The 23,488-nt window shown below is 42.8% G+C and overlaps 1 protein-coding gene across 3 annotated transcripts in view; it reads left to right on the top strand.

Moving 5' to 3' along the window:
- poli (polymerase (DNA directed) iota) overlaps positions 1-23,488 on the top strand; it is a 50,657-nt gene that overhangs the window by 13,942 nt on the left and 13,227 nt on the right. Inside the window, exons 3-8 of one of the 3 annotated variants that reach the window (XM_078552367.1) lie at positions 4,156-4,320; positions 10,392-10,547; positions 13,438-13,674; positions 15,534-15,712; positions 18,550-18,641; positions 19,811-19,944. In XM_078552367.1, the coding sequence (XP_078408493.1) occupies positions 4,156-4,320; positions 10,392-10,547; positions 13,438-13,674; positions 15,534-15,712; positions 18,550-18,641; positions 19,811-19,944 (963 nt within the window). Of the gene's footprint in view, positions 1-4,155; positions 4,321-10,391; positions 10,548-13,437; positions 13,675-15,533; positions 15,713-18,543; positions 18,642-19,810; positions 19,945-23,488 lie in introns of all 3 variants that reach the window. The other 2 variants (XM_078552374.1, XM_078552384.1) reach the window with 2 other exon arrangements.

The raw sequence follows: 23,488 nt of genomic DNA, 5'->3' as shown, positions 1-23,488 counted from the left end.
GCCCACCCACTCAGCTTGTCCAAATCACACTGAAGCATCTCTGCATCCTCCTCACAGCTCACCCTCCCACCCAGCTTTGTGTCATCTGCAAATTTGGAGATATTACATTTAGTTCCCTCATCTAAATCATTAATATATATTGTGAATAGCTGGGGTCCTAGCACCGATCCCTGCGGTACCCCACTAGTCACTGCCTGCCATTCGGAAAAAGACCCATTTATTCCTATTCTTTGTTTCCTGTCTGCCAACCAGTTTTCTATCCATCTCAATACACTACCCCTAATCCTATGCGCTTTAATTTTACACGTTAATCTCTTATGTGGAATTTTGTCGAAAGCCTTCTGAAAGTCCAAATAAGCCACATCCACTGGCTCCCCCTCATCAACTATACTAGTTACATCCTTGAAAAATTCCAGAAGATTTGTCAAGCATGATTTCCCTTTCGTAAATCCATGCTGACTCTGTCCGATTCTGCCACTGTTTTCCAAGTGCTTAGCTATTAAATCTTTTATAATGGACTCTAGAAGTTTCCCCACTACCGACATCAGGCTGACTGGTCTATAATTCCCTGTTTTCTCGCTACCTCCCTTTTTAAATAGTGGGGTTACATTAGATACCCTCCAACCTGTAGGAACTGTCCCAGAGTCTATAGAATCTCAGAAGATGACCAGCAATGCATCCACTATTTCTAGGGCCACTTTCTTAAGTATTCTGGGATGTAGATTGTCAGGCCCTCGGGATTTATTGGCCTTCAAACCCATCAATTTCTCCAATACCATTTCTCTACTAATACTGATTTCTTTCAGTTCCTCCCTTTCACTAAACCCTGTGTTCCCCAACATTTCTGGTGTGTTATTTGTGTTCTCCTTTGTGAAGATAGAAGCAAAGTATGTATTTAGTTGGTCAGCCATTTCTTTGTTCCCCATCATAAATTCCCCTGTTTCTGACTGTGAGGGACCTACATTTGTCTTCACCAATCCTTTTCTCTTCACATACTTATAGAAACTTTTACAGTCAGTTTTTATGTTCCCTGCAAGTTTAATCTCTTACTCTATTTTCCCCTTCTTAATCAATCCCTTGGTCCTCCTTTGCTGAATTCTAAACTGCTCAGGTCTGTTGTTTTTTCTGGCCAATTTGTATGCCTCTTCCTTGCATCTAATATCATCTCTAATTTCCCTTGTAAGCCAAGGTTTGGCCACCTTTTCTATTTTACTTTTGCGCCAAACAGGAATAAACAATTGTTGCAGTTCACCCATGCGCTCTTTAAATGTTTGCCATTGTCTATCCACCGTCATCCCTTTAAGTAACGTTTCCCAATTCATCTTAGCCAACTCATGCCTCATACTATCGTAGTTTGCTTTATTAAGATTCAGGACCCTAGTCTCAGAATCAACTACGTCACTCTCCATCTTGATGAAGAATTCTATCATGTTATGGCTGCTCATCCCCAAGGGACCTCACACAACTAGATTGACAATTATTCCTTTCTCATTACACAATACCCAGTCTAGGATGGCCTGTTCTCTCATTGGTTCCTCAACGTATTGGTCCAGAAAACCACCCCATATACACTCCAGGAATTCCTCCTCTATGGTATTGTTACTAATTTGATTTGCCCAATCTACATGCAGATTAAAGTCACCCATAATTACAGATGTTCCTTTATTGCATGCATCTCCAATTTCCTGTTTAATGCCATTCCCAACATCACCACTACAGTTTGGGGGTCTATATACAAGCCCCACTAACGTTTTTTGCCCCTTAGTGTTTCCCAGCTCTACCCATACAGATTCCGCATCGTTGGAGCTAATATCTTTCCTCACTATTGCATTAATTTCCTCTTTAACCAGCAATGCAACTCCACCGCCTTTTCCTTTTTGTCTGTCCTTCCTAAATACTGAATACCCCTGGATGTTCAGTTCCCATCCCTGGTCACCGTGCAGCCATATCTCCGTAATCCTGACTATACCATACCTGTTTACATCTATTTGTGCAGTTAATTCATCCACTTTATTGCGAATGCTTCTCACGTTAAGGCACAAAGCCTTAAGACTTGTCTTTTTAACATTACTTGTCCCATTCCCACTATTTTTCACTGAGGCCCTGTTTGATTCTTGTCCTTGATTCCTCTGCCTATCGCTTTTCTTATTTCCCTTTCTGTCTTTGTTCTTGCCCTTGATTCCCCCTCCTCTGACTCCTTGCATAGGTTCCCATCCCCCTGCCATTTTAGTTAAAACCCTCCCCAACCATTTAAGCAAATATTCCCCCTAGGACATCAGTCCCGGTCCTGCCCAGGTGTAACCCGTCCAGTTTGTACTGGTCCCACCTCCCCCAGAACAGGCTCCAATGTCCCAGGAATCTGAAATCCTCCCCCTCACGCCATCTCTTCAGCCACGTATTCATCCGATATATCCTGCTATTTCTACTCTGACTAGCATGAGGCACTGGTAGTAACCCTGAGATCACTACCTTTGAGGTCCTACTTTTCAACTTACTTCCTAACTCCCTATATTCTGCTTTTAGGACCTCATCCCTTTTTTAACCTATGTCATTTGTACCAATGTGTGCCACGACCACTGGCTGTTCACCCTCCCCCTTCAGAATGTCCTGTAGCCGCTCTGAGACATCCTTGACCCTAGCACCAGGGAGGCAACATGCCACCCTGGAGTCTTGTTTACGGCCACAGAAACGCCTATCTATTCCCCTTACAATTGAATCCCCTATAACTACTGCATTCCCACACTTTTTACTCCTCCTCTGTGCAGCAGAGCCAAACGTGGTGCAACGAATTTGGCTGTTGCTGCTTTCCCCTGAGAGGCCATTCCCCTCAACAGTATCCAAAGCGGTATATCTGTTTTGCAGAGGAATTGCCACAGGAGATTCCTGCACAGCCCCTAGTCCTCTTGCTCTGTCTGGTGGTCATCCATTCCCTTCCTGCCTTTGGACTCTTAGCCTGCGGTGTGACCACCTCTCTATATGTGCTATCCACGATACTCTCCGCCTCACGGATGCTCCACAGTGTCCCCAGCCGCCGCTCCAGCTCCGAAACCCAGGCTTCCAGGAGCTGCAGCTGGAGACACTTCCTGCACACATGCTGGCCCCGAGCACTGGAAATGTTCGCGGCTTCCCACATAGAGCAGGAGGAGCACACCATGGCTTTGAGTTCTCCTGCCATGACTTACCCCTTTAAATTAAATTAAACCTTTTGGAAGATACTTAATTTCAAATAATATAAATTACTCTAGGGACCTTCTTCCCTGTTCCTCATTGTTACAGAATATAGCCCTTACAAACGATGAACCACAAAATAGGACCTTAAAAACTATAAGCGATAAAAGTAGTAAATACTTACCTGACCGTACTCAAGGTACTCAAAGGATCACCTCGTTCCCTCCTCATTGATCTCCCTCAGTCACCAAACTTCAACTTAAGCACTCTACTGCAGCCCAAAGCAGCACTCCAGTGCAGACAAAGTCAGCACTGTAAGATGGCTTGTTTTTATACTTTGTGAATCTAGCCTCTGAAAACCTGTTTATCCCAGTTATCTAATTAACTAGTTGTAGCTGCAAGCAGAGCCTGTATAAACCCTGTTTTAAAGCTGGCCTAAAACTCACCACCTTCCAACCCAATCAGCAACTTTTAGTTAATTACTAAATTAAAGAAAGACTAGACTTTAGATAGAAATTAACCCTTAAATGCCCTCAGTCACCAAACTCCACTTTCCCCAGTAGCAGTGTGAAACACATTAACCTTGTAGCTAGGTAGAAATGCTAATTAATTATCCTTGACCTGAACTCCCTTTCATCTTAGAATTAAATGGATAATTCACAGCGCAACTGTTAACAACACGATACCTACAAGACCTTTCTGGGGACTTTGGGAGACTCAGGGTCTACTCACAGTAAATTCAGAGACTATTGCCATTGTCTCCATACATACTTTGCACTTTCTTCCCAGCAAAAAAGCCTAAAGCTTCCTTTGATCTCCAACAATGAGACCATTCAGGCTTACTGTCAGGCAGACTTCAGAACAAGTCACATGACCCCTTCACTTACCCTAAATTTAAAGCTACAATCCCAAATTATAATAATCTTATAAACCTTAATATTATAAAACTACCCTGGTCACTTAATAATGCATTTTTTTTTCTTTTAGCCGTTCATCAAAAGCATATGGTGGTCACTTGTAATTATGAAGCCAGAAAGTATGGGGCTAGTAAGGTAATGTCGGTCAGTGAAACCATAGACAAGTGCCCAGAAGTGATTCTCATCTCTGGAGAAGATTTGACACCTTACAGAGAAATATCATACAAAATCACAGGTACTTGGAGTCTCTATTTCAATTAACTTTCGCGTTTAAAATATTTTCTTTTTGTCTTCCCCTTCATATTGTACATGCTTACAAAATCTTTTTCTACCTTCCTTCTGCTCCATTTTCAGTTTTCTTCCCTTCTTCTGAAGGCTGAGATTCATATACAGTTTTACAGGTGCCAGCAATCCTCTTGTATTTCACAGAAGTAGCCATTTTCATGCTGGAGCCCAGACAGTGTGTGTTGGCCGATTACAAAACCATACAGTTTTCTCCTGTGTTTAACTGACCTGTACACGCGTGCACTTTACTGCTGGCCTCACTGGATAGTGACCAAGAACCAGCCTTTGCTGACTTGTTTTTCCTTCCATGTTCGGGGACATTGAGAAGAATTGTAATGCTCTTACTTCTGCAGTGTTTTAAATTAACAAATTCAGCACATACTGGAAATCAAATTGTAGACTGTAAGATTGAAATTTCAGTTTGTTGGACCCTAGGCTGAGATAATAACAGGGACAGATATTAATCAAAAGCTGTTATTAATAAAACCAGTTTATTGGCTGTCTTTCTATAATATAAACCTAAAAGTAATGCTTTCAACTGCAGAGCAGAATCCAGATTGGTGGATGATCTAGCCATTGTCCTGGGAAATTCAGAGTGACTCTTTTGGTATGTCTTTGTCCTCCCCTTTGTGTTGCTAGTTGATAGTTCTCAGCTGTTGTTAGTTAGGTATTCCACTGCAGTTTTTTTTCTTCTCTTTTCAAACTTGCAATATCTTTCTTTTATACATTCCAATGAGTTGTATGTCTCGTCAAATATGAATCCTGCTTCTGGCAATAGACAGGGTTACCAGTTGAAAGATACAATTAAGACAGATCCATGGTCTCAGCAATTTTGCTGATCCTGAGCAGTAAACCAGACCATCATGGTCTGCGGCAGCCATACTGCGCTATTGCTGAGAATTCTGGTTCTTATAAAACCAGAACTATATGGTTTAGTTCCACACTGAGGGTTTGGCATACTTACTCATTGAATTGAAACAAATGTACCAAGATTCTGCAGCACTGTCATTAATAGGCAACTGATAGATTCCTTTCTGTCCACTGGACCTGACCCCACCCCGAAAGCTGGGGAATCTTTACAAACCAGCAAAAAGGAAAACCACATCACTGGGTTCTATCGCTGTGCCCATCAATGCCCATAAAACGGCACCTGGAAGAAGTATTTTGCATTGTTGATTCTACAGCACCAACTCTGGAGGAGGCAAATTGCCACCTGTGGTGGGTCTTGACGTTGCTACTTTATTTATCTTAAACACTGCTGCTGAATTTGGTGCCATTGGTGACAGTTCTCTTCGGTAAATTCTGCACATTCTGTTCATTACCATACAGCATTAAATGATGACAATTGTTAGTGAGGGTCATGCAGGGTTAAAAATATGAAGGGATTGAAATCTTCTTTTGCTCCTGACAACACAGCTGAACATGGTTGAAAAGCACAGGTGAAAGGAATATTGATTGTCTCTGACTAGCTTCAAACTAGTCTATTGTCAGCATTCAATAAACAGTGCAGTGAAAAGAACTGTTTCACCCAACAAGAAGAGAACTGTTGAAGTAAGAAAGTGCACATCTGGCTTTTCATATTGTAACAAATAGAAAATCAGTAATTTTGGTTTGTTTGACACGCACTGTGCATGTAATCAATAAAGTTTCTCCTACACAGAATAACAAAAAATATCTGCTATTTGATGGTCTGTAAGATACTGTTGCCTTGAATAAACCTGTTCACAAAATAGCACTGAACAGACCAGTCGGCCTAACTTCAGTGGCGGGAAGGACTTTGTAAATAGAGGTGTTGAATACAAAAACAAGGAAGTCATGCCAAACATTTACAAATAACTGGTTACGTTTCAGCTGCAGTGTGGTGTACTGGGTATCACACTTTATGACAGATGTCAAAGACCTTGGGGAGGGTAGAGAGGAGGTTTACCGGGATGATACCAGAGATGAGGGTCTTCAGTTAAACAGAGAGATTTGAGTAGCCAAGGTTGTTCTTCTATGATCAGGGAAGGTTTGGGGAGACCTAATAGAGTCATTCAAAATTAAGAGGTGTTTTGATAGAGTAAACAGGCAGAAATGTTTTCCTCTGGCAAGTGTTTCGGTAACCAGAGGTGATGGATAGGAAAGAGCCAGAGGACTGCTATAAAGTTCCAGAGACATGAGTTCAAATCCCACCATGAATGCTGGAAAATATAAATTTAGTTAATCAATGAATATATCTAGTATAGGTAATGGCAACCAGGCATCTACAGTATCCTTTAAGGAAGGAAATCTACTGACCAGTCTGGCCTTTATATGACTCCAGCAATGTGGCCAACTCTTTTTTTTTATTCCTTCATGGGATGTGGGCAGTGCTGGCTAGGCCAACATTTGTTGCCCATCCCCAATTGCCCTTGAGAAGGCGGTGGTTAGCCTCCTTCTTGAACTGCTGCAGTCATGTGGCGTAGGTACATCCACAGTGCTGTTAGTGGGGGGGGGGGGGGGTTCCAGGATTTTGATCCAGCGACGGTGAAGGAACGATGATATAATTACAAGTCAGGATGGTGAGTGGCTTGGAGGGGGAGAATTTGTAGTTGGCAGTGTTCCCATGTGCCTGCTGCCCTTGTCCTTCCAGGTGGTAGAGGTCATGAGTTTGGAAGGTGCTACCAAAGGAGCCTTGGTGAGTTGCTGCAGTGTGTCTTTTAGATGGTACACACTGTTGCTACTGTGGCTGCTGGAATTAATTTTTAGGTTTGTGGATGGGGTGCCGATCAATTGGGCTGCTTTGTCCTGGATGGTGTCAAGCTTCTTGTGTGTTGTTAGGACTACACTCATCCAGGCAATTGGAGAGTGTTCCATCACACTCTTGACTAGTGCCTTGTAGTTGGTGGACGAGAATTACTTGCCTCAGAATTCCCAGCCTCTAACCTGCTCTTGTAGCCACAGTATTTATATGACTGATCCTGTTCAGTTTCAGCTTTTGTTGGTAGTGAGTGAGGTAGCCAAGAAGCTGTAGATTTGAAGAAAGCAGCCTTGTTACATTTTGCGTAGAATGTCTAGGTTTGCCAATACTACAAAGGTATGAGCATAGAGTGAATAAGGAACTAAGATATTAATCGCAAGTATTGGCGATTGAAATATACAATTGTGTTAAAAACAGGCATTGTGATTACAAAGTGCAGGGCTCACCATTAAATAATTTGCTTTTGGTATGATGGTTGACTCAGCCTCATTTGGTACAATTAGTCTGAGTGATTTGGCACAGCTATTGAAAATCACAGGGTAATTGTGGAGGAAATTGGGATCTTACTGTGAGGAATTTCCTATCCACAGAAAGGAATTTAATGAGGTATTATCCTTGAATGACTTCACGTGGTTGCATGTTGACATCCATTGCAGTGTAAAACATTTACCGAAGACCTGCAACATTATGTTACAGCAATATATTTTGTTGTAATATTTCTCCCCGTACTTTAGCATTACTGGTATGAACTTCAGATGAGGGGGATTATTTTTAATAGGTTGATAATAAAAGACAAATGTATCAGATAATATTATCTAGATGCAGACTGTGGTCGTTATTTGTATCAAATCCAGGCATTGTGCATATTCATGCATGAACCATGGACTTTTGCCAGCTTGCTGTGTTACAGCAAATTCTTACCACATTACTACAAGGTTTGTTGCTAATTTTATTCAGCTTATTTCTGGAGAGTGCCTGTAGTTAAAAATATAAGCCACCATAATGATGATCGGTGGCCTACAAAATGCTTGCGCTCCAGGTTGCAGTGTCCCTACCTGCAACTTATCTGGTGCAATTCTGTGGCTAGACTAGGGGATCACAGGAGTGACCTAACTGGGTGGAAATGATGCACATATAGCACGAATCATGAGCTATTCATGAGAAGTGCAGCCACAACCTACACTGTCATTTTCTCCAGCCATAGGGGTTTCATCAGAAAATCGTGTAGTATGAGGTAAGTGCTGGAAATGAAGGAAATTGTTGCAGGATGTCACATCATAACAAATCACTTGCCTTAGGTATAGTGGCAATTGCTAATACAAATGGAACAATAAGGTGTGTAAATGGATCTGTAAGAATCTAAGACCAGGTTCTGGTAAGTGGAATTAATGGGGTAATTCTTTTCATTACTGAGACAACTAGGTGAAAGGTCAAGTGCAGAATGCTTCAATGGATGAAAATCAATAGCAGAAAACTAGATAAATCAAGCATTAGTGATTCTTGACACCAAGTTTGGTGTTTTAAAAGGCTCTGGATTGTAAAAGGAAGGAAAAACTGAAGAAGTTAAGGAATTTCACTTGTTTTGAGATCCCAGGTATTTGAGTTGGAATTAAGTTGAAGAAAAGAATATGCACAGCATAAGTTTATGGTCGTGAATCAGGAGTGGAGAACTAATGGTACAGGATTACAAGTTAATGAATCTCAAGTTAAATGTAATCGAAAAGAGATGTAGTTAAGAGTTGTTAACTTATAATGGCTACCTCACTTTGTGAATGCAGGCGTAATAGCACTCCAGATTCCAGTTGTTAACTTAGAATGGCTACCTAGCTTTGTGAATGCAGGTGTAATTGCAGAGAAAAGATGAGGAAGATAAAAATAGTCTGAATAAGGGCCCAGAACTTCCGATCTCTGAATGCGCTGGCGGATTGCTCAGAAGGCCCGATGCACTGACAACACGGAAATTGCCGGAATTGCCTGGGAAGTTTGGACTTCCGGTGGGCATTTCCCTTGTTACAGTTGGAGACTTCAGATGGTTCCGACTCTCATCCTAGAATAGCTACCCAGGAAAAGTTAGAAGGATTAAAACCAATTCTAACTCTTGGGTAACTATACTACTGACCCCCCAACTCCCCACTGGAGCCTGCCCCATCCCGACTACCCCACCACCCCACCCCAACTACCCCACCCTGACCCCCCCTGATTACCTCACTCTACCCCCTCACCCACTTACCTTCTACCCTACCCTCCCACCCACTTACCAGCCACCCTACCCCCTCACCCACTTACCTTACACACTTATCTTCTCTCCAAAGCTTCTCAAAGTGACTTTGGGACATTTAAGCACTCTACTTACGGAATATGGCAGCTAGTACTGGAAAAAGGGGGCATGGCTCTATGATGATTCTCTCCGCAGCTCCCTCCTAGGATTGCTGCACTGCATGAGTTTGGAAGGACCCTCCATTGGAAGACGGGCAAGAAAAATCATAGGAAGGTAAGTAGGTAACTTCTTGTCTGATCTGGGTCGGAAATGAGAATTCTGACCCAGGTGGGAAGTTCTGGGCCAAGGTGTCACTAAATGAGCTGATCTCTGTTGTAGCAGCAGTTGTGAGTTTACAATTAGCCAGTGGTGCCAATGGCCAATTAGTGTTCATACCTGATTGTTACCCAGGCCCCCAATATGCAAATATGAACACCAGGCAAGGATAGAATTAGACATGGCTGGATTTCCCTCCAGCATCAAATTACCAGGAGGTGTCAGCTGTGGCTCAGTTCATAGCACCCTCGCCTTTGAATCAGAGGGTTGGGGGTTCATGTCCCACTCCTGGAAACCAAGAACTGTGATTGTACTCGAAAAGAGTTGCAATCTGTGACTGTTGATAACTCGAAAGAGTATCAAATTACCAGCTGCTATTCACTATGAGGGTTTCACTGAAGAAAGGTCACGGGAACAAGGTCACCTTCGGTAGCTAGTGACTTTGCGGCAGTACCTCAACATCAATCAGCCCGTTCAGGAGGAAAAGGGAAACGACTGAAAATTGTGGAAGGACTGAAAAACTGGCATGAATTGTAGGTAATTTTTTTGTCTTCTAAGATTGAAATTCAATGTGTGAAAGTTAATAGGCACGCAGGCTTTCTACCTGCATGCTGAGGAGTTTTGCAGCTTTCTGTAAGCTAGATAATGTCACAAGGCCTGGAAGGCTCTCCTGCTAATGCAGATAAATGTCATTGTACTTTATGTGCATTGGGTATCCCACAATAATTAGGAAGTAACTATCTCTGTACTGTTCTGGCTTTGTTTGTAGAATTGCTGGAGGAGTTCAGTCCGTTTGTGGAAAGACTGGGACTTGATGAGAATTTTGTTGATCTAAGTAAACTGGTGGAGAAGAGACTGCAACAGATAAAAAGTGGTGGTGCCCCGGCAAACTTGTTTGTATCTGGACATGTGTATGGTAACCAAGGTAGGTACAGATTCTATTCTTTAGCCATTGGCGGCCGTGCCTTTAGCTGCCTAGAGCCTAAGCACTGGAATTTCTTCTCTCTGCCTCTCTCCTCTCTCCTCTCTCTCTTTCCCTCTCTCTCTCTCTCTCCTCCTTTAAGATGGTCCTTGAAGTCTATCTCTTTGACCAAGCCTTTGGTCCTCTGTCCTTATATCTCCTGTGTGACTGTATCAAACATTATCGGATAATGCTTTTCTGATGCACTTTGGGACATTTTAGTATATTAAAGATGCCATATAAGTGCAAATTGCTGTTGTTGTAGGCACTGCAGTAACATAATCATTCGGCTTTAAAATCTAGGGACTGGCCATCTTAGTTTGTAATAAATCTATAACATAATTTTTACACACAGCTTCTTACAGCAGCTGCACTGAAGTACTGTAGAAAAATAAACCAGACAGCACATACAGTTTTCTCTTGAGTGTGTCTCACTTGACCCCACAGTTATTTTTTATTTTATTATTTCTTCTTCCACTTTTTGTGCCTCCTGTGCTGAAGTCACTGACAGGCAGGGCTACAAATCCACAGATATTGGCCACCCTCTGGTAAATCATTCAAGGGTCCACTCTTCAATGTGAGTGGCTGCAGACTACACCACATGGAGGGGGTGGGGGGGTAGCGGGGGCATGGAGAGGGGTGAGGAGCATCACCGCTACAGTTAATCTTTCCACATGGTATCCACAGGCCTTACCTTTCAGCAGGCTTTACAAGCTAATGATTGGAGGCAGGATCTCTGTGTGTGTTTTTTAAATCTATATATTTAGCTCTACACTAATGCAAGAGGCTAATGGTAGCCTACTCTGTCATGCTGGTTACTAAGCTGACTTGGCACAGAACAGATATCTTAATCTGTAGGGTACACTACCACAGGAAATCACAGCCCCTGGGGATCTGAATACTTACTGCCTCCTAAACCCATCAAAATTAAAAGGGCTTAATAACATTTCCTCAATGTGTCAATCCCAGGATTTACTCATTCTTATTTTCACCTCGTCAATCTATTTGAAAGGCTTTGTCTGTGTGCATTTCCTGTCAATTCTGCACCACACTTCCTGCACCACATTCTGGCAAGGTGGTTACTGTATTGTATTTGGCATAACACAATTGTTAGCAAATATAACTTAGCCCAGGTAAATCTCTTGGCAGCTATTTCAAAAGTACAGAAAAACTCTCAAAAAACTTAGGTGCTGCAGTCACAATGTTTGCAGTGCTTTATTTAACCTAACAAAAAAGGCAGTGTTCTGATCTCCAGTGTAATGAACGTTTGAATGTATACACCCACTGTTTATCTAATATTAATTAGACTTTGCACCTTGAACCGAAAAACGCTGCACCTTAGCTGAAGAATAAAATATGCGTTCGATAATGCTGCTCTCTGCACAAAATTTAGGTAATCTGACTTTTTGTGACCAGTGCAACAGGATGTGCATTAGTATACTGAATATACTAATTATTTCAGGTGTAGCACAGTCCTCTTCTAGTTTGCACTGCTTTAAAACCTTCAAGAATCCCAGGTCATTCAAGTTTCATGCCCAACCTTATTTGCATAATGTTTAACAAATTCAGGTGCTGCAAACTGGGCTGAGGGATGGCATGACTGGCAGGAAAACTACAGGTAATGGCTGAGGGCAATCAAAAGGGAGTAAAAGAGGAAAGAAAGAAACACTTGCATTTATATAGCACCTTTCACAGCCTCAGGATGTCCTATAGTGCTTTATGAAATACTTTTGAAGTGTAATCTCTGCTGTACAGTATCAAATGATGGGGGATAAAAGTTTTATAAACCATCTGAAGAACATTAAACAGCACTTAAACCCATCAGCAACCTTTGCCAATAAGTCAGTTGGCCAGGGAAAGAAATGTGTAGATGCAGCCAGATAATCAACTGCCCAGGCCAATACTTAGCCTCCTCTTTGCTGAAGAGAAGACGATTTGTATCACATGCTGAGGTTTTTCTTTTGCCTCGCTGCAACACTCTGCATCAAATGGCAAAACTAGGCACCCTCCCCACTCTTAAAAGACAGAATTTTTATTTTTAATTCAAAAGTTTAAATACATACACAACTCTGTTTTTCTAAAAGGTGAAAGGGTTGGGGACTCAACCTAACTATGCTCTCTACTCAGCTCCCAACTGCCCTCCATGGTCCCCCACCCCCAGCCACCCAGATAGATCCTGTCTCAACACTACCTTTCACTAAATTCCCCCCTTCCTGCAGCAGCCTCAGGCCCTGTCTTCTTGCTGTCCCTGTCTAGATGGTCAGCTTGAGTGCTGGAGCTCTATTCCCAAATGTATCCTTGCGCTACCAAAGAATATAAAAGGAACAGGATTTAAAGAGAGCCATGTGTTTAAGAGACTCTGCCCAGAGAGTCTACTCCTCTCTCTCTTGCTGTTCTCAACAGTTAATTGGCGTACTCTTTCTTCCATTGGAACCTTGCATATCTGTCAACATCCGTTATCCCATGGGTGACCTTTCCAAAGTCAAAGCTCCATTTTCTGTATATGTCCCAGCTCCAATGATAACCTGGATTTGATGGATTGTAATTTCAAACCACAGTAAAAGTCCTCAAGTGAAAGTTGGCTGAGGTGACCTCAGGCCACGTAATTCAACTTCTATGTCTCTGTGACAATCCAAATCCTCATTTCACATACAATGAGCAGCTTCACAAGTATTTTGCAAACTTTCAGAGTGTTCCATCACGTGGAATGTGTATAATACAATAATCTATAGTGTTATGTAGCTGAGTAAGGAAAAAGAACATGTGTGTTCTGCTCATCGAATGTGCCGAAGGGCCTTTTTCTGTACTGTAGACCTTTATGACTCTATGATTGTATCCCATTATTTTTGTACAGCATTTAACGCTGCCGATGCAAAACACATTCGATTGGCTCTTGGATCCCAAATCGCAGCAGAAATGCGAACGGCAATGTACAACAGGGTAGGTCTCACTGTTGGTGCAGGAATTGCATCTAATAAAGTGTTGGCCAAGCTGGTGTCAGGAACATTCAAACCCAACCAACAAACAACATTGCTTCCAGAAAGCATCCAAGACTGCCTGGGGAGCCTCGTGCATCCTGTACAAGTGCCTGGTAAGAGTTCCTTTCTATACTGTTTACTTGTTCTCTTGATATGTTTCACGTGCAGGGAACCATTTTACAAATTCACTTGTTTTAATTTTATTACAAATTATTATGCTGAAGGAGACTCACACTGTCTATTGTGACTGTCGACTCCTACTATCCAATATCAGCACCTTTTGATATTCTCGCCAATTGGTATCCTCTAGAAAGAATTGCCTTTTTTTTAAAAATTGAAAATAAAAACCTACAGAACAGAAGACCATGTTTGACCCTCCCAGGTCCCCCCAATGTGCTGAATTGGACAAGCACACAGCAATGCTCAGGGTACTACAGTTTTCAGTGCCTATGCTAGGGAGGATAAATTTTGAATTTTAGCTTTTTTTAATTATTCATTCACAAGATGTGGGCATCACTGGCAAGGTCAGATTTATTGCCCATCACTGTGTGGCATCAATAGGCAGTTAAGAGTCAACCATGTTGCTTGGGTCTGAAGTCACATGTAGGCCAGACCAAATAAGGAAAGCCGATTTCTTTCCCTAAAGGAGATTAGTGAACCAAATAACCAGGTTCCAGTTATTTAATAAAAATCCAGTAGTTTCATGACCACCATAACTGATGCTAGCTTTTTAATTCCAGATTTATGTATTAACTGAATTTAAATTTCCAAGTTGCCATGGTGGAATTTGAACTCTCTCTCTGGATCATTAGTCCATGTTTTTGGATTGCTAGTCAAGTGAGATAACCGCTATACTATTGTTCCTTATGAGTAGCCGAACTCTAGTTGTATGATACAACATTAAATAATGGTAGCTCATTTTGGAGGAACAACAGTGTCATTAATTCCAGACTTCCATCAACATTTTCTGTAAAATGCTGCTAGAAAATGAGACCGAGCAGTTTTGCGTGGCTCGGGGCTGAATTTTATGTCCTGTGAGCGGGTGCAGGCCAGACCCAATCGGGCACAAAATCGTTCACGAAGACGCCGGGCGAACATCCCGACGTTGTCACGCACCCGCGCGATATTTCGCTCGGCGGGCACGCGCAAAAGTCGGAAGTGCACCCGCCGCCAATTAAGAGGGCAACTAAGCCCATTAATGGCGCAATTGTCTCCGTTTTTTTGTGGCCCGTCCAACCTTACGGTTGGCAGAGGGGCAAATCGGCCAGGCGGCCTTTGCATTTTTCATCATCCAAGGGTGGGATGAAATTTCCGTTATGAAATAAAATAAAAATAAATATCTGTGGACGCCATTTTTATCAGCTATATCTTCAGGTGATTGACTGTGATGCATGGACATTTTTCTGCACCTTTTTAAACCTCTATTCGATCATTTTCAGGTCTGCAGCTCCCTGAGGCAGCTATCTGCCTTCAGGGAGCTTTCTCACAGCGCTCACCTGTGCCCGTGGAAACATCATCGCCCACCCCTGCCATGGCAGCACTAAGTTTTCAGTGTGCGTTTCACGCTGACTGGCTCTTAATTGGCCAGCCAGCGTGAAATCGCGGTCAGGGGCCTGTTTCGCAACCGCTCCCGGACCCGCCGATCGCGCGAAAATGCCGAAGGGAAAATTCAGGCCTTGGTGTTACCCCCCCACCCCACCCCCCCTGCTTTCTCTCCCTTGAGGAAAACATCTGATTTTTCCAGTGCAGCACCAATATGATGTCCAGTCCAGAACTGGAAGCATTTTGATGAAAATAATCATTTTAATAAATTAGTTGATATGCACTTGCATGAAGGACACCATAGGCTTAGCCTTAATCAGTCCAAGATTAACATATATGCAACCTCTGAGTTGAACACATTGTATACTGGTGCTCTCTGCAGTTGAACTTTTTTTAATTTCATCAGTTTTATTTTAATGTGGTTTTCCAGGGATTGGTCCTAAAACTGCCAGGCGTCTTGAGTTTCTTGGAATTCGCACTATTCATGGTCTGCAGACGTTCCCTTTGGATCTGCTGGAGAAGGTTCTGGGAGTCTGTACAGCTCAACGAATACACAAGCTTAGCTTTGGGGAGGACGACTCCTCTGTGATTCCTAGAGGACCAGTTCAGGTAATTTCTTTACCATAAAATTATAACATGTGAAAGTTCTCGGGGAGAATTTTAGGCACAAATCAAGCACAACATTAGCCAATTTCTGTGCGCAAGGCTCTGCATCTAATCCGCACCGAATGCACACCGGCAGACACATGGGTCCTCACTGTTTTTAGGTGTCCTGAACATCTGCCTGAAAGCAGCAGTTTAAAGATGCAAAGGAGGTCCTGTGCATCTTTCAAGGAACCTTTTACAGTACTTGTGAAAGATTAGGTGGAGCATATGCAGTTTATTCTCAGGTAGTTTTTCCAGTTCTACAGAAGTGTAACCATGGCGATCCTTAAAAGGATGGCCGGAGGCCATGTCAACAAATGGTAGGGTTGTTTTTTTTTAAGTTTTTACTCACAGAAACAGGAATGCTCTGCAGCAAAACTGTGGACCACTGCTGGTCCACACTCATCCCTGTCCACCCATTTGTCTTCCTCCCCCCTTTTTAGACTTAACTGCGGATGAGTTTGGCATCTGAACCAGTACAGATTTGAGAAGTCCTGGATCAGCATGCTCTTTGAGGTCTCCATCTTCCAGTGCAAAGATCTTTTCCTGCATGCCCTTGGTGCCTGACAACTGGACCAATCCAATTTCTACCCCCTACAGCCTTGAGTGGAAAGGTAGAGCACCCCATCTAGGGCAGGTTTATATTAAAAATCATATCTAATACTTACATAAATAAAAATAGTCATTTGGTAATTCAGAACTTGAGTATTGCGGAAAAAGGAGACATGTCAAAGCTTTTCATCTTGCACTCAACAGGACACTTCACAAGAATAACAATATAAGGGGAAAACAAGGAACTGGTCAATATACGCGTTGGGATTCTTACAGTTCCATATACTGTAAGACTGGTCTTATCGGCACCTTGTAAATAGGGCCCGAGCTAAAATAGGGCGCATCAAAGGCACCCTGCAGGATAATGGCTACCCTGATCAGATCATTTCACGCTGTATATTACACAAACTTATGAACAGGCCTAAGGTCATCTCTTTCGGCCCTTGCAACGTGCCCAGTCTGCCTCAGATTACCCTGGAAGCAAAAGGTATCTCAAAAATTGGAGCAACAGGTGAAGCTAGCTGTTTCACGCTGCTACTATGCAGCAGCAACATGAGTGGTATTCGCCAGTAACAGGATGCTGCCGTCAAGCCAAAAAGATGTTCTGCCTATCACACAAATGAGTAATGTGATATATGAATTTCAGTGCCAGTGTGACGCTAGGTATGTAGGCCATATAGCCCAAAGACTAGCGCATCCCAGCCACTGTTTGCAATGGGCAAAGTACAGATCGTACCCATCCAGCCCGTGCTTGCAAAACTTAAAACACAGAATCCAACATTGGATGTGATTCCACGATTGGACAACATTTGCTAAATAATCCTCAGTGTGCTAAGAACCAGTTTAAGATTGTCAGTCAGGCTCGCAGTGTGGTGCATTTTTGTGTACTGGAAGCTACATATATTAACACACAGCACCTTATTCTTTGCAGATAGACAGAACTTGTACACACATTGCACCTGTTTCAGCTAAACAAAATAAGTAACAGCCATTCAATGACTCATTCCTCAGGGTAATGCCTTGACAAATCAGGGTCAAGCTGCCTGGTTTAAATTTCAAACAATGCTCAGCAGTTAACTGTCAGTTACCATCATTGGTGCATTCCCCATGGCAACGCCTCTACCAATCAGAGTCCACTTGCCAACCAATCTGCACTCTCTTCTCATACAGTATAAATTGTTGTTTCCTCCTTATATTGGTATTCTTGTGAAGTGTCCTGATGAGTGCAAGATGAAAAGCTTTGACATGTCTCTTTATTTCATCAAGATATCTCATGGCTAATATTAATTACTCTTTATGGAATGCGGTGACTTATATAGGCAAACACAACAACTGTCCTACATCAGTAATGTCCCACCGAAAGGAATATAATAAAAGAGCATTATTTTTTGCATGCACTGTTGGTTGAAGGAAGAGTGTTGAAGAGAACACACAGAGAAATCCCCTCATTTAGTGAAGCAGAAATCCAAACCTATGGTTGCAGAGGTTTTAGTTGCATGCTTGAAAACATCTAAAAATATTCGTACCTTCTACTCACTCCCTCACCAGTGATGTCTACTCATCTCCTGTTTACCGCTACCCCCCCACCCCCACCCCCCCTAAACCCCCTCGCCCCACCCCACTATTATTTCCCCCCTTGGAAGTCCAGTAAGTCAATCACACAGTATTTTTGCTTTCCAATTATTTGCCTTTAGGTGCCATTTCCCACTGGGTCAAGTCGCATGGACATTGGCAGCCCTTCAGTGGCCTCGCCCAAACGGTCATAGTTCATGGGTGAGCGTAGGAGGTGAGAGTTGGCAGGCTCTTTAACTGATGGGTGGTTGAGGTTGGGGAGGGTGGGGGGGATGAATCCTATCCTGTTAGCCCAATCATGGCATCACTTGACATCCACTCGTATGCGCGCTCCAGCAGGCATTACTGTGACTGCCACCAGGAACAGGAGGCCTGGTTGAATTTTTTTAAAACACTTTCTTCAGTGCAGGGCACAGAGATGAGCTGGTGTCGAAGCAGCAAATGGTACATACAAAGAGACATGACTGGAGAAGATCAGTGAGCCCACCTTTGCTGGGCCAGCTGATGTCAGCTAACTCAGTTTAAACCGGGGGTCAGACTGCACCTTCCTGGTTTGTGTGGTGTGATACATTGCATTTACATACCGATCTATCAGGGGATTTCATGCTGACTTTTTCCTGAAGACCAGCTTGCACGGATTTAAAACAATTTGTTATTTGCCTGCATGTTTTCCTCAGTCCATCAGTGATGAAGATTCCTTCAGGAGGTGCTCCTCACTAGATGAAATTAGAATGAAAATTGAAGAGCTGCTGAACAATCTTCTAACCAGGTTGGTGAGCCATTTCCAGACGACCTCCCTAAAAATGTTTTTAGATGGTGACATTTGTATCATGACATTATATCATGTTTATACAAAGAGAACATAATTTTCACAAAAGGGGCTGCTTGAATATCAGTTTGAATAAAAAGAATAATCTACATAGTCCAGGCCACGATCCCATTGAGTATTCCAGCGCCATCTGTACAGTGCAGGGCACAGAGATGGCCTGGGGTCAAAGCAGCAAATGATACACACAAAGAGACATGACTGGAGAAGATCAGTGGACCCACCATTGCTGGGTCAGCTAACTCAGTTTAAATGGCAGGGGGGGGTGGTCAAACTGTAATCTCTCTTAATTAGTCCAGTTTGCGGGAATGCTGACAATTCTGTCTGCTTTGCCTCTCCTCCTGTCAATGGTCTTGTACAGGTCAGATAGAGGCTCTGCCCTCACCAGGATATTCAGTAAATTTGGGCACAAGGTTGTAACCCAACACAACTCAACTAGAGCCTGGCCCAGTTTTCAGCTGTTCCAGCAAACACCCTGCCAAAACCTGTCAGAACAGCTCCATGTTTTGGACTCTACTATTTTTATCCCCATTTTAATAAAGGAATGAAGATTAAATTAATTTGAAAAAGTAGAACATCATAATGACATGGCGGGGTTCTTCTGAAGTGAGTTTTGAGGTAGAATAGCTTGATTCTGCATCCGAACACAAATCTCAGTACAAAAGAACTTATCCGACCTATCGGTCCATGACAACCTACCATAACCTGAAAAACTTGCATTTTTTATTGCACTTTTTAACATAGTTTAACATACCAGGATTACTGTCACTTTAATTGGATTATACCATGACTTAAGAGTGATCCTGACTCTGGCTACTTAAAATGTTAAGTGTGGCATTTCCCATCATTAACATCCCTCACCTGGTAGAATATAAACTTGACAAAAACACTCCGAGATGTTTTTAAAATGAAAGCGTTATATGCTAATATTTACTATGGTGGTTGTGCGGTGTGTACTTTGCAAAGCTTCTCAAAGTTGTTTTAGCAGCTAAGCAAACCAGGACCTCCTGAATACAATAATGTGACTTTCAATATTTTATAAAAGTGTGCAGTTTCTGTGCTTCAGTGAACAAAGTATATTTGCCTTGAGGACATTGGAGATGTTGTTGCAGGTTGCAGAAAGATGGACGTGTACCACGGACCATACGGCTAACAATTAGACGAACTTCAGCTTCCAACAAATGGTTCAATCGGGAGAGTCGACAGTGTCCTGTTCCAAACCAACTAATGCAGAAACTTAACACAGGTGATGTTCATGTCATAGAATCCTTCGATACAATTCGGCGCTGGAGAGGGTCCAGAGGAGGTTCACGAGAACGATCCCAGGAATGAAAGGCTTAACATATGAGGAACGTTTGAGGACTGTGGGTCTATACTCGATGGAGTTTAGAAGGATGAGGGGGGATCTGATTGAAACTTACAGAATACTGAAAGGCTTGGATAGAGTGGACGTGGGGAAGATGTTTCCATTAGTAGGAGAGACTAGGACCCAAGGGCACAGTATCAGAGTAAAGGGAAGACCTTTTAGAACAGAGATGAGGAGAAACTTCTTTAGCCAGAGAGTGGTGAATCTATGGAATTCATTGCCACAGAAGGCTGTGGAGGCCAGGTCATTGAGTGTATTTAAGACCGAGATAGATAGGTTCTTATTGGTAAGGGAATCAAAGGTTACGGGGAGAAGGCGGGAGAATGGGGTTGAGAAACTTATCAGCCATGATTGAATGGCGGAGCAGACTCGATGGGCAGATTGGCCTAATTTCTGCTCCTATGTCTTATGGTCTTATGGTATGAAGAAAGAGTTGTCTAAAGCGGGCTGGGAAAATAGACTAAGGGGAAGGTCAGTGGATAAGCATTGGCAGACATTTAAGCAGATATTTCATAATGCTCAGCAAAAGTTTATCCCGGTCAAAAAGAAGGACTCAATGAAAAGGATGTACCACCACAAATTTGGCCAAGGAGAGCATCCAATCAAAAACTAAGTCATACAAAGTGTTGAAAACTAGCAGTAGGCCAGAGGATTGGGAATTTGTTAGGAACCAACAGCAGATGACTGAAAAGCTATTAAAGAGGGAGAAAATTGATTCTGAAAGTAAATTGGCAAGAAATATAGAAACAAACTGCAAGAGCTTCTACGGGTATATATAAAAAGAAAGAGAGTGGCTAAAGTGAGCGTGGGACCCTTGGAGGATGTGACTGGAGAATTGATAACGGGGAACAGGGAAATGGCAGATAATTTAAACCAATATTTTGTTTAGTTGGTTATTTGATTGGTTACCACACAGAGAGTCAGGATTAATGGGTCTTTTTCAGGTTGAAAAGATGTAACTAGTGAGTGCCACAAGGATCAGTCCTAGGGCCTCAATTATTTACCATCTATATTAATGACTTGGAGGAGGGGGCAGAGTGTAATGTATCCACATTTGCTGATGATACAAAAATAGGCGGGAAGGCATGTTGTGTTGAGGAAATAAGGAACCTGCAAGGGGATATAGACAGGTTGAGTGAGTGGGCAAAAACTTGGCAGATGGAATTTAATGTAAGAAAGTGTGAAGTCATGCACTTTGGTAGGAAGAATCAAAAGGCAGGCTATTATTTAAATGGAGAGAGACTCCAAAAGAGTGCAGCACAGTGCAATCTGGGTGTTCTTGTACATGAAATACAAGAAGGTTAGCATGCAGGCGCAGCAAGTAATTAAGAAGGCAAATGGAATTTTGGCCTGTATTGCTAGGGGGTTGGAATTTAAAAATAGGGAAACCTTGTTACAACTGTACAGGGTGTTGGTGAGGCCGCACCTGGAGTGCTGTGTACAGTTTTGGTCCCCATATTTAAGAAAGGCTATACTGACATTGGAGGCAGTTCAAAAGAGATTCACTAGGCTGATTCCTGGGATGAAGGGGTTGACTTATCAAGAATGGCTAAACAGGTTAGGCCTTTATTCATTAGAGTTTAGAAGAATGAGGAGAGATCTTACTGAAACGTATAAGGTTTTGAGGGGGTTTGACAGGTTAGATGTTGAGAAGATGTTTCCTCTAGTGGGGGAGTCTCGAACTAGGGGACATAGTTACAGAATAAGGGGACACTCATTTAAAACTGAGACGCGAAGGAATTTCTTCTCTCAGAGGGTAGTGAATGTCTGGAATTCTCTACCCCAGAGAGTTGTGGAGGCTAGATCACTGAAAGTATTTAAAGAGGAAGTAGATAGATTTTTGAAATATCGGGGAGTTGAGGGTTATGAGGAGCTGGCATGAAAGAGGAGGTGAGGCCTAGGGCAGATCAGCCATGAGCTTATTGAATGGCGGGGCAGGCTTGAGGGGCCAATTGGCCTACTCCTGCTCCTATTTCTTGTGTTCTTATGTTCTTATAATTCGCATAATTTAAAGTATTGAAAATGATGATAGCATACTGATATTTATCTCTCAAAGTATTGAGAGTTATTGAAGCGCGCTAATATTTACCTCAAGGGCAAAGGACGGCTTTCACTAATATTGCTCTTAAATGAAACAGAAACAATGAAAGATGTGCCATTGACCCCATCAACACTCCATGCACTAGTTCATTATTCATTTTCCCAACACTATGAATGCCCCTAATGTCCTTAACTCTACTGCATTTTTTCACCCTTTGGGTAAAGAACTTATTCCCAAAGTAGTGGATTTCCTGTTGCTTTTCCCAGGGAAGGTCAGGAAAACTGAGTTTACTTTGGAATGCACATCATTGGTGTAGGTATGGAGGTATATGGCTTCAGGAGATTAAGAGCTCCATCTCATGGTGGAAGTGTGCAGCTGCAGGCCTGATTGTGTGTCAATCAGCGTGATGCCCAAATAGGAACCGCATGACATGCATAGCAATTTATTATATTACTAGTCGATCTAGTACAGAGGGAACCAAAATGCAGTATTTAGGGCAAGCTGGATTAATGAGTGGAAGTATAAGTAGACCCAGGCAAGGGTGGGGGGAGGTAAGGAAGGGGAGAGGGGAAAAGGAGAAGAGGAGAGAAGGGAGAATATCAAGCGAAGGGGGAAAGGGGGCTTGGCAAAGGCAGAGGAGATAAGTTGGTGGGGACGGAATTGGCGTTTATAGAATCGTCACAGTGGAGTGACCTGTTGCCTTCGCCATCCCTAACCTTTTCGGTTGGGTCCTTCCAACCCTCATTTTTGTCTCCATGCAGGATGGTGGGTGTAGGGTTATCGACTTTCCCAGCCAGGCTCTGTTTTTGCTCTCTGTGAATATGGCGGGATTGTGGCATTCTTTAGATTAACCCTCTCCAGGTGTCCATGTTTCTCTCCGTGATGTGAGGGAGGGTAGAATCCTTCCTATTCCTCCTGGCCCTAATTTTAATCTGAAGGGAGAGAGAGTAACCTTCCCTCCCCACGCCCCACTCCCTGACTTTGCTGTCAGCCAGGGAGGGAATGTTAATCTATCGTAGAGTTCCCTCCTATAACCATTTGGCCTGTCCTGTCTGTGCTGGCTCTAGGAAGGAGCGATTCACCCCGTGCCACTCCCTGCATTCTCCCCATAACCCTGCACATTCTTCCTTTTCAGATAATAATCCGATTCCCTCTTGATTGCCTCGATTGAACCTACCTCCACCACACTCTCAGGCAGTGCATTCCAGACCCTAACCATTCGCTGTGTAAAAAGTTACCCCTCATGCCTCCAATTAGGGGGATGCGGTGGCATAGTGGCATTTTCACTGGACTAGTATTCCAGAGACCCAGGGTAATGCTCTGGGGGAATCCCACCATGGCAGATGGTGAAATTTGAATTCAATAAAAATCTGGAATTAGAAG

The sequence above is a fragment of the Cetorhinus maximus genome, chromosome 1 (genome assembly GCF_964194155.1).
Source record: "Cetorhinus maximus chromosome 1, sCetMax3.hap1.1, whole genome shotgun sequence".
Classification (NCBI taxonomy): Eukaryota; Metazoa; Chordata; class Chondrichthyes; order Lamniformes; family Cetorhinidae; genus Cetorhinus; species Cetorhinus maximus.
This window is presented reverse-complemented; position numbering and strand designations above follow the sequence as displayed.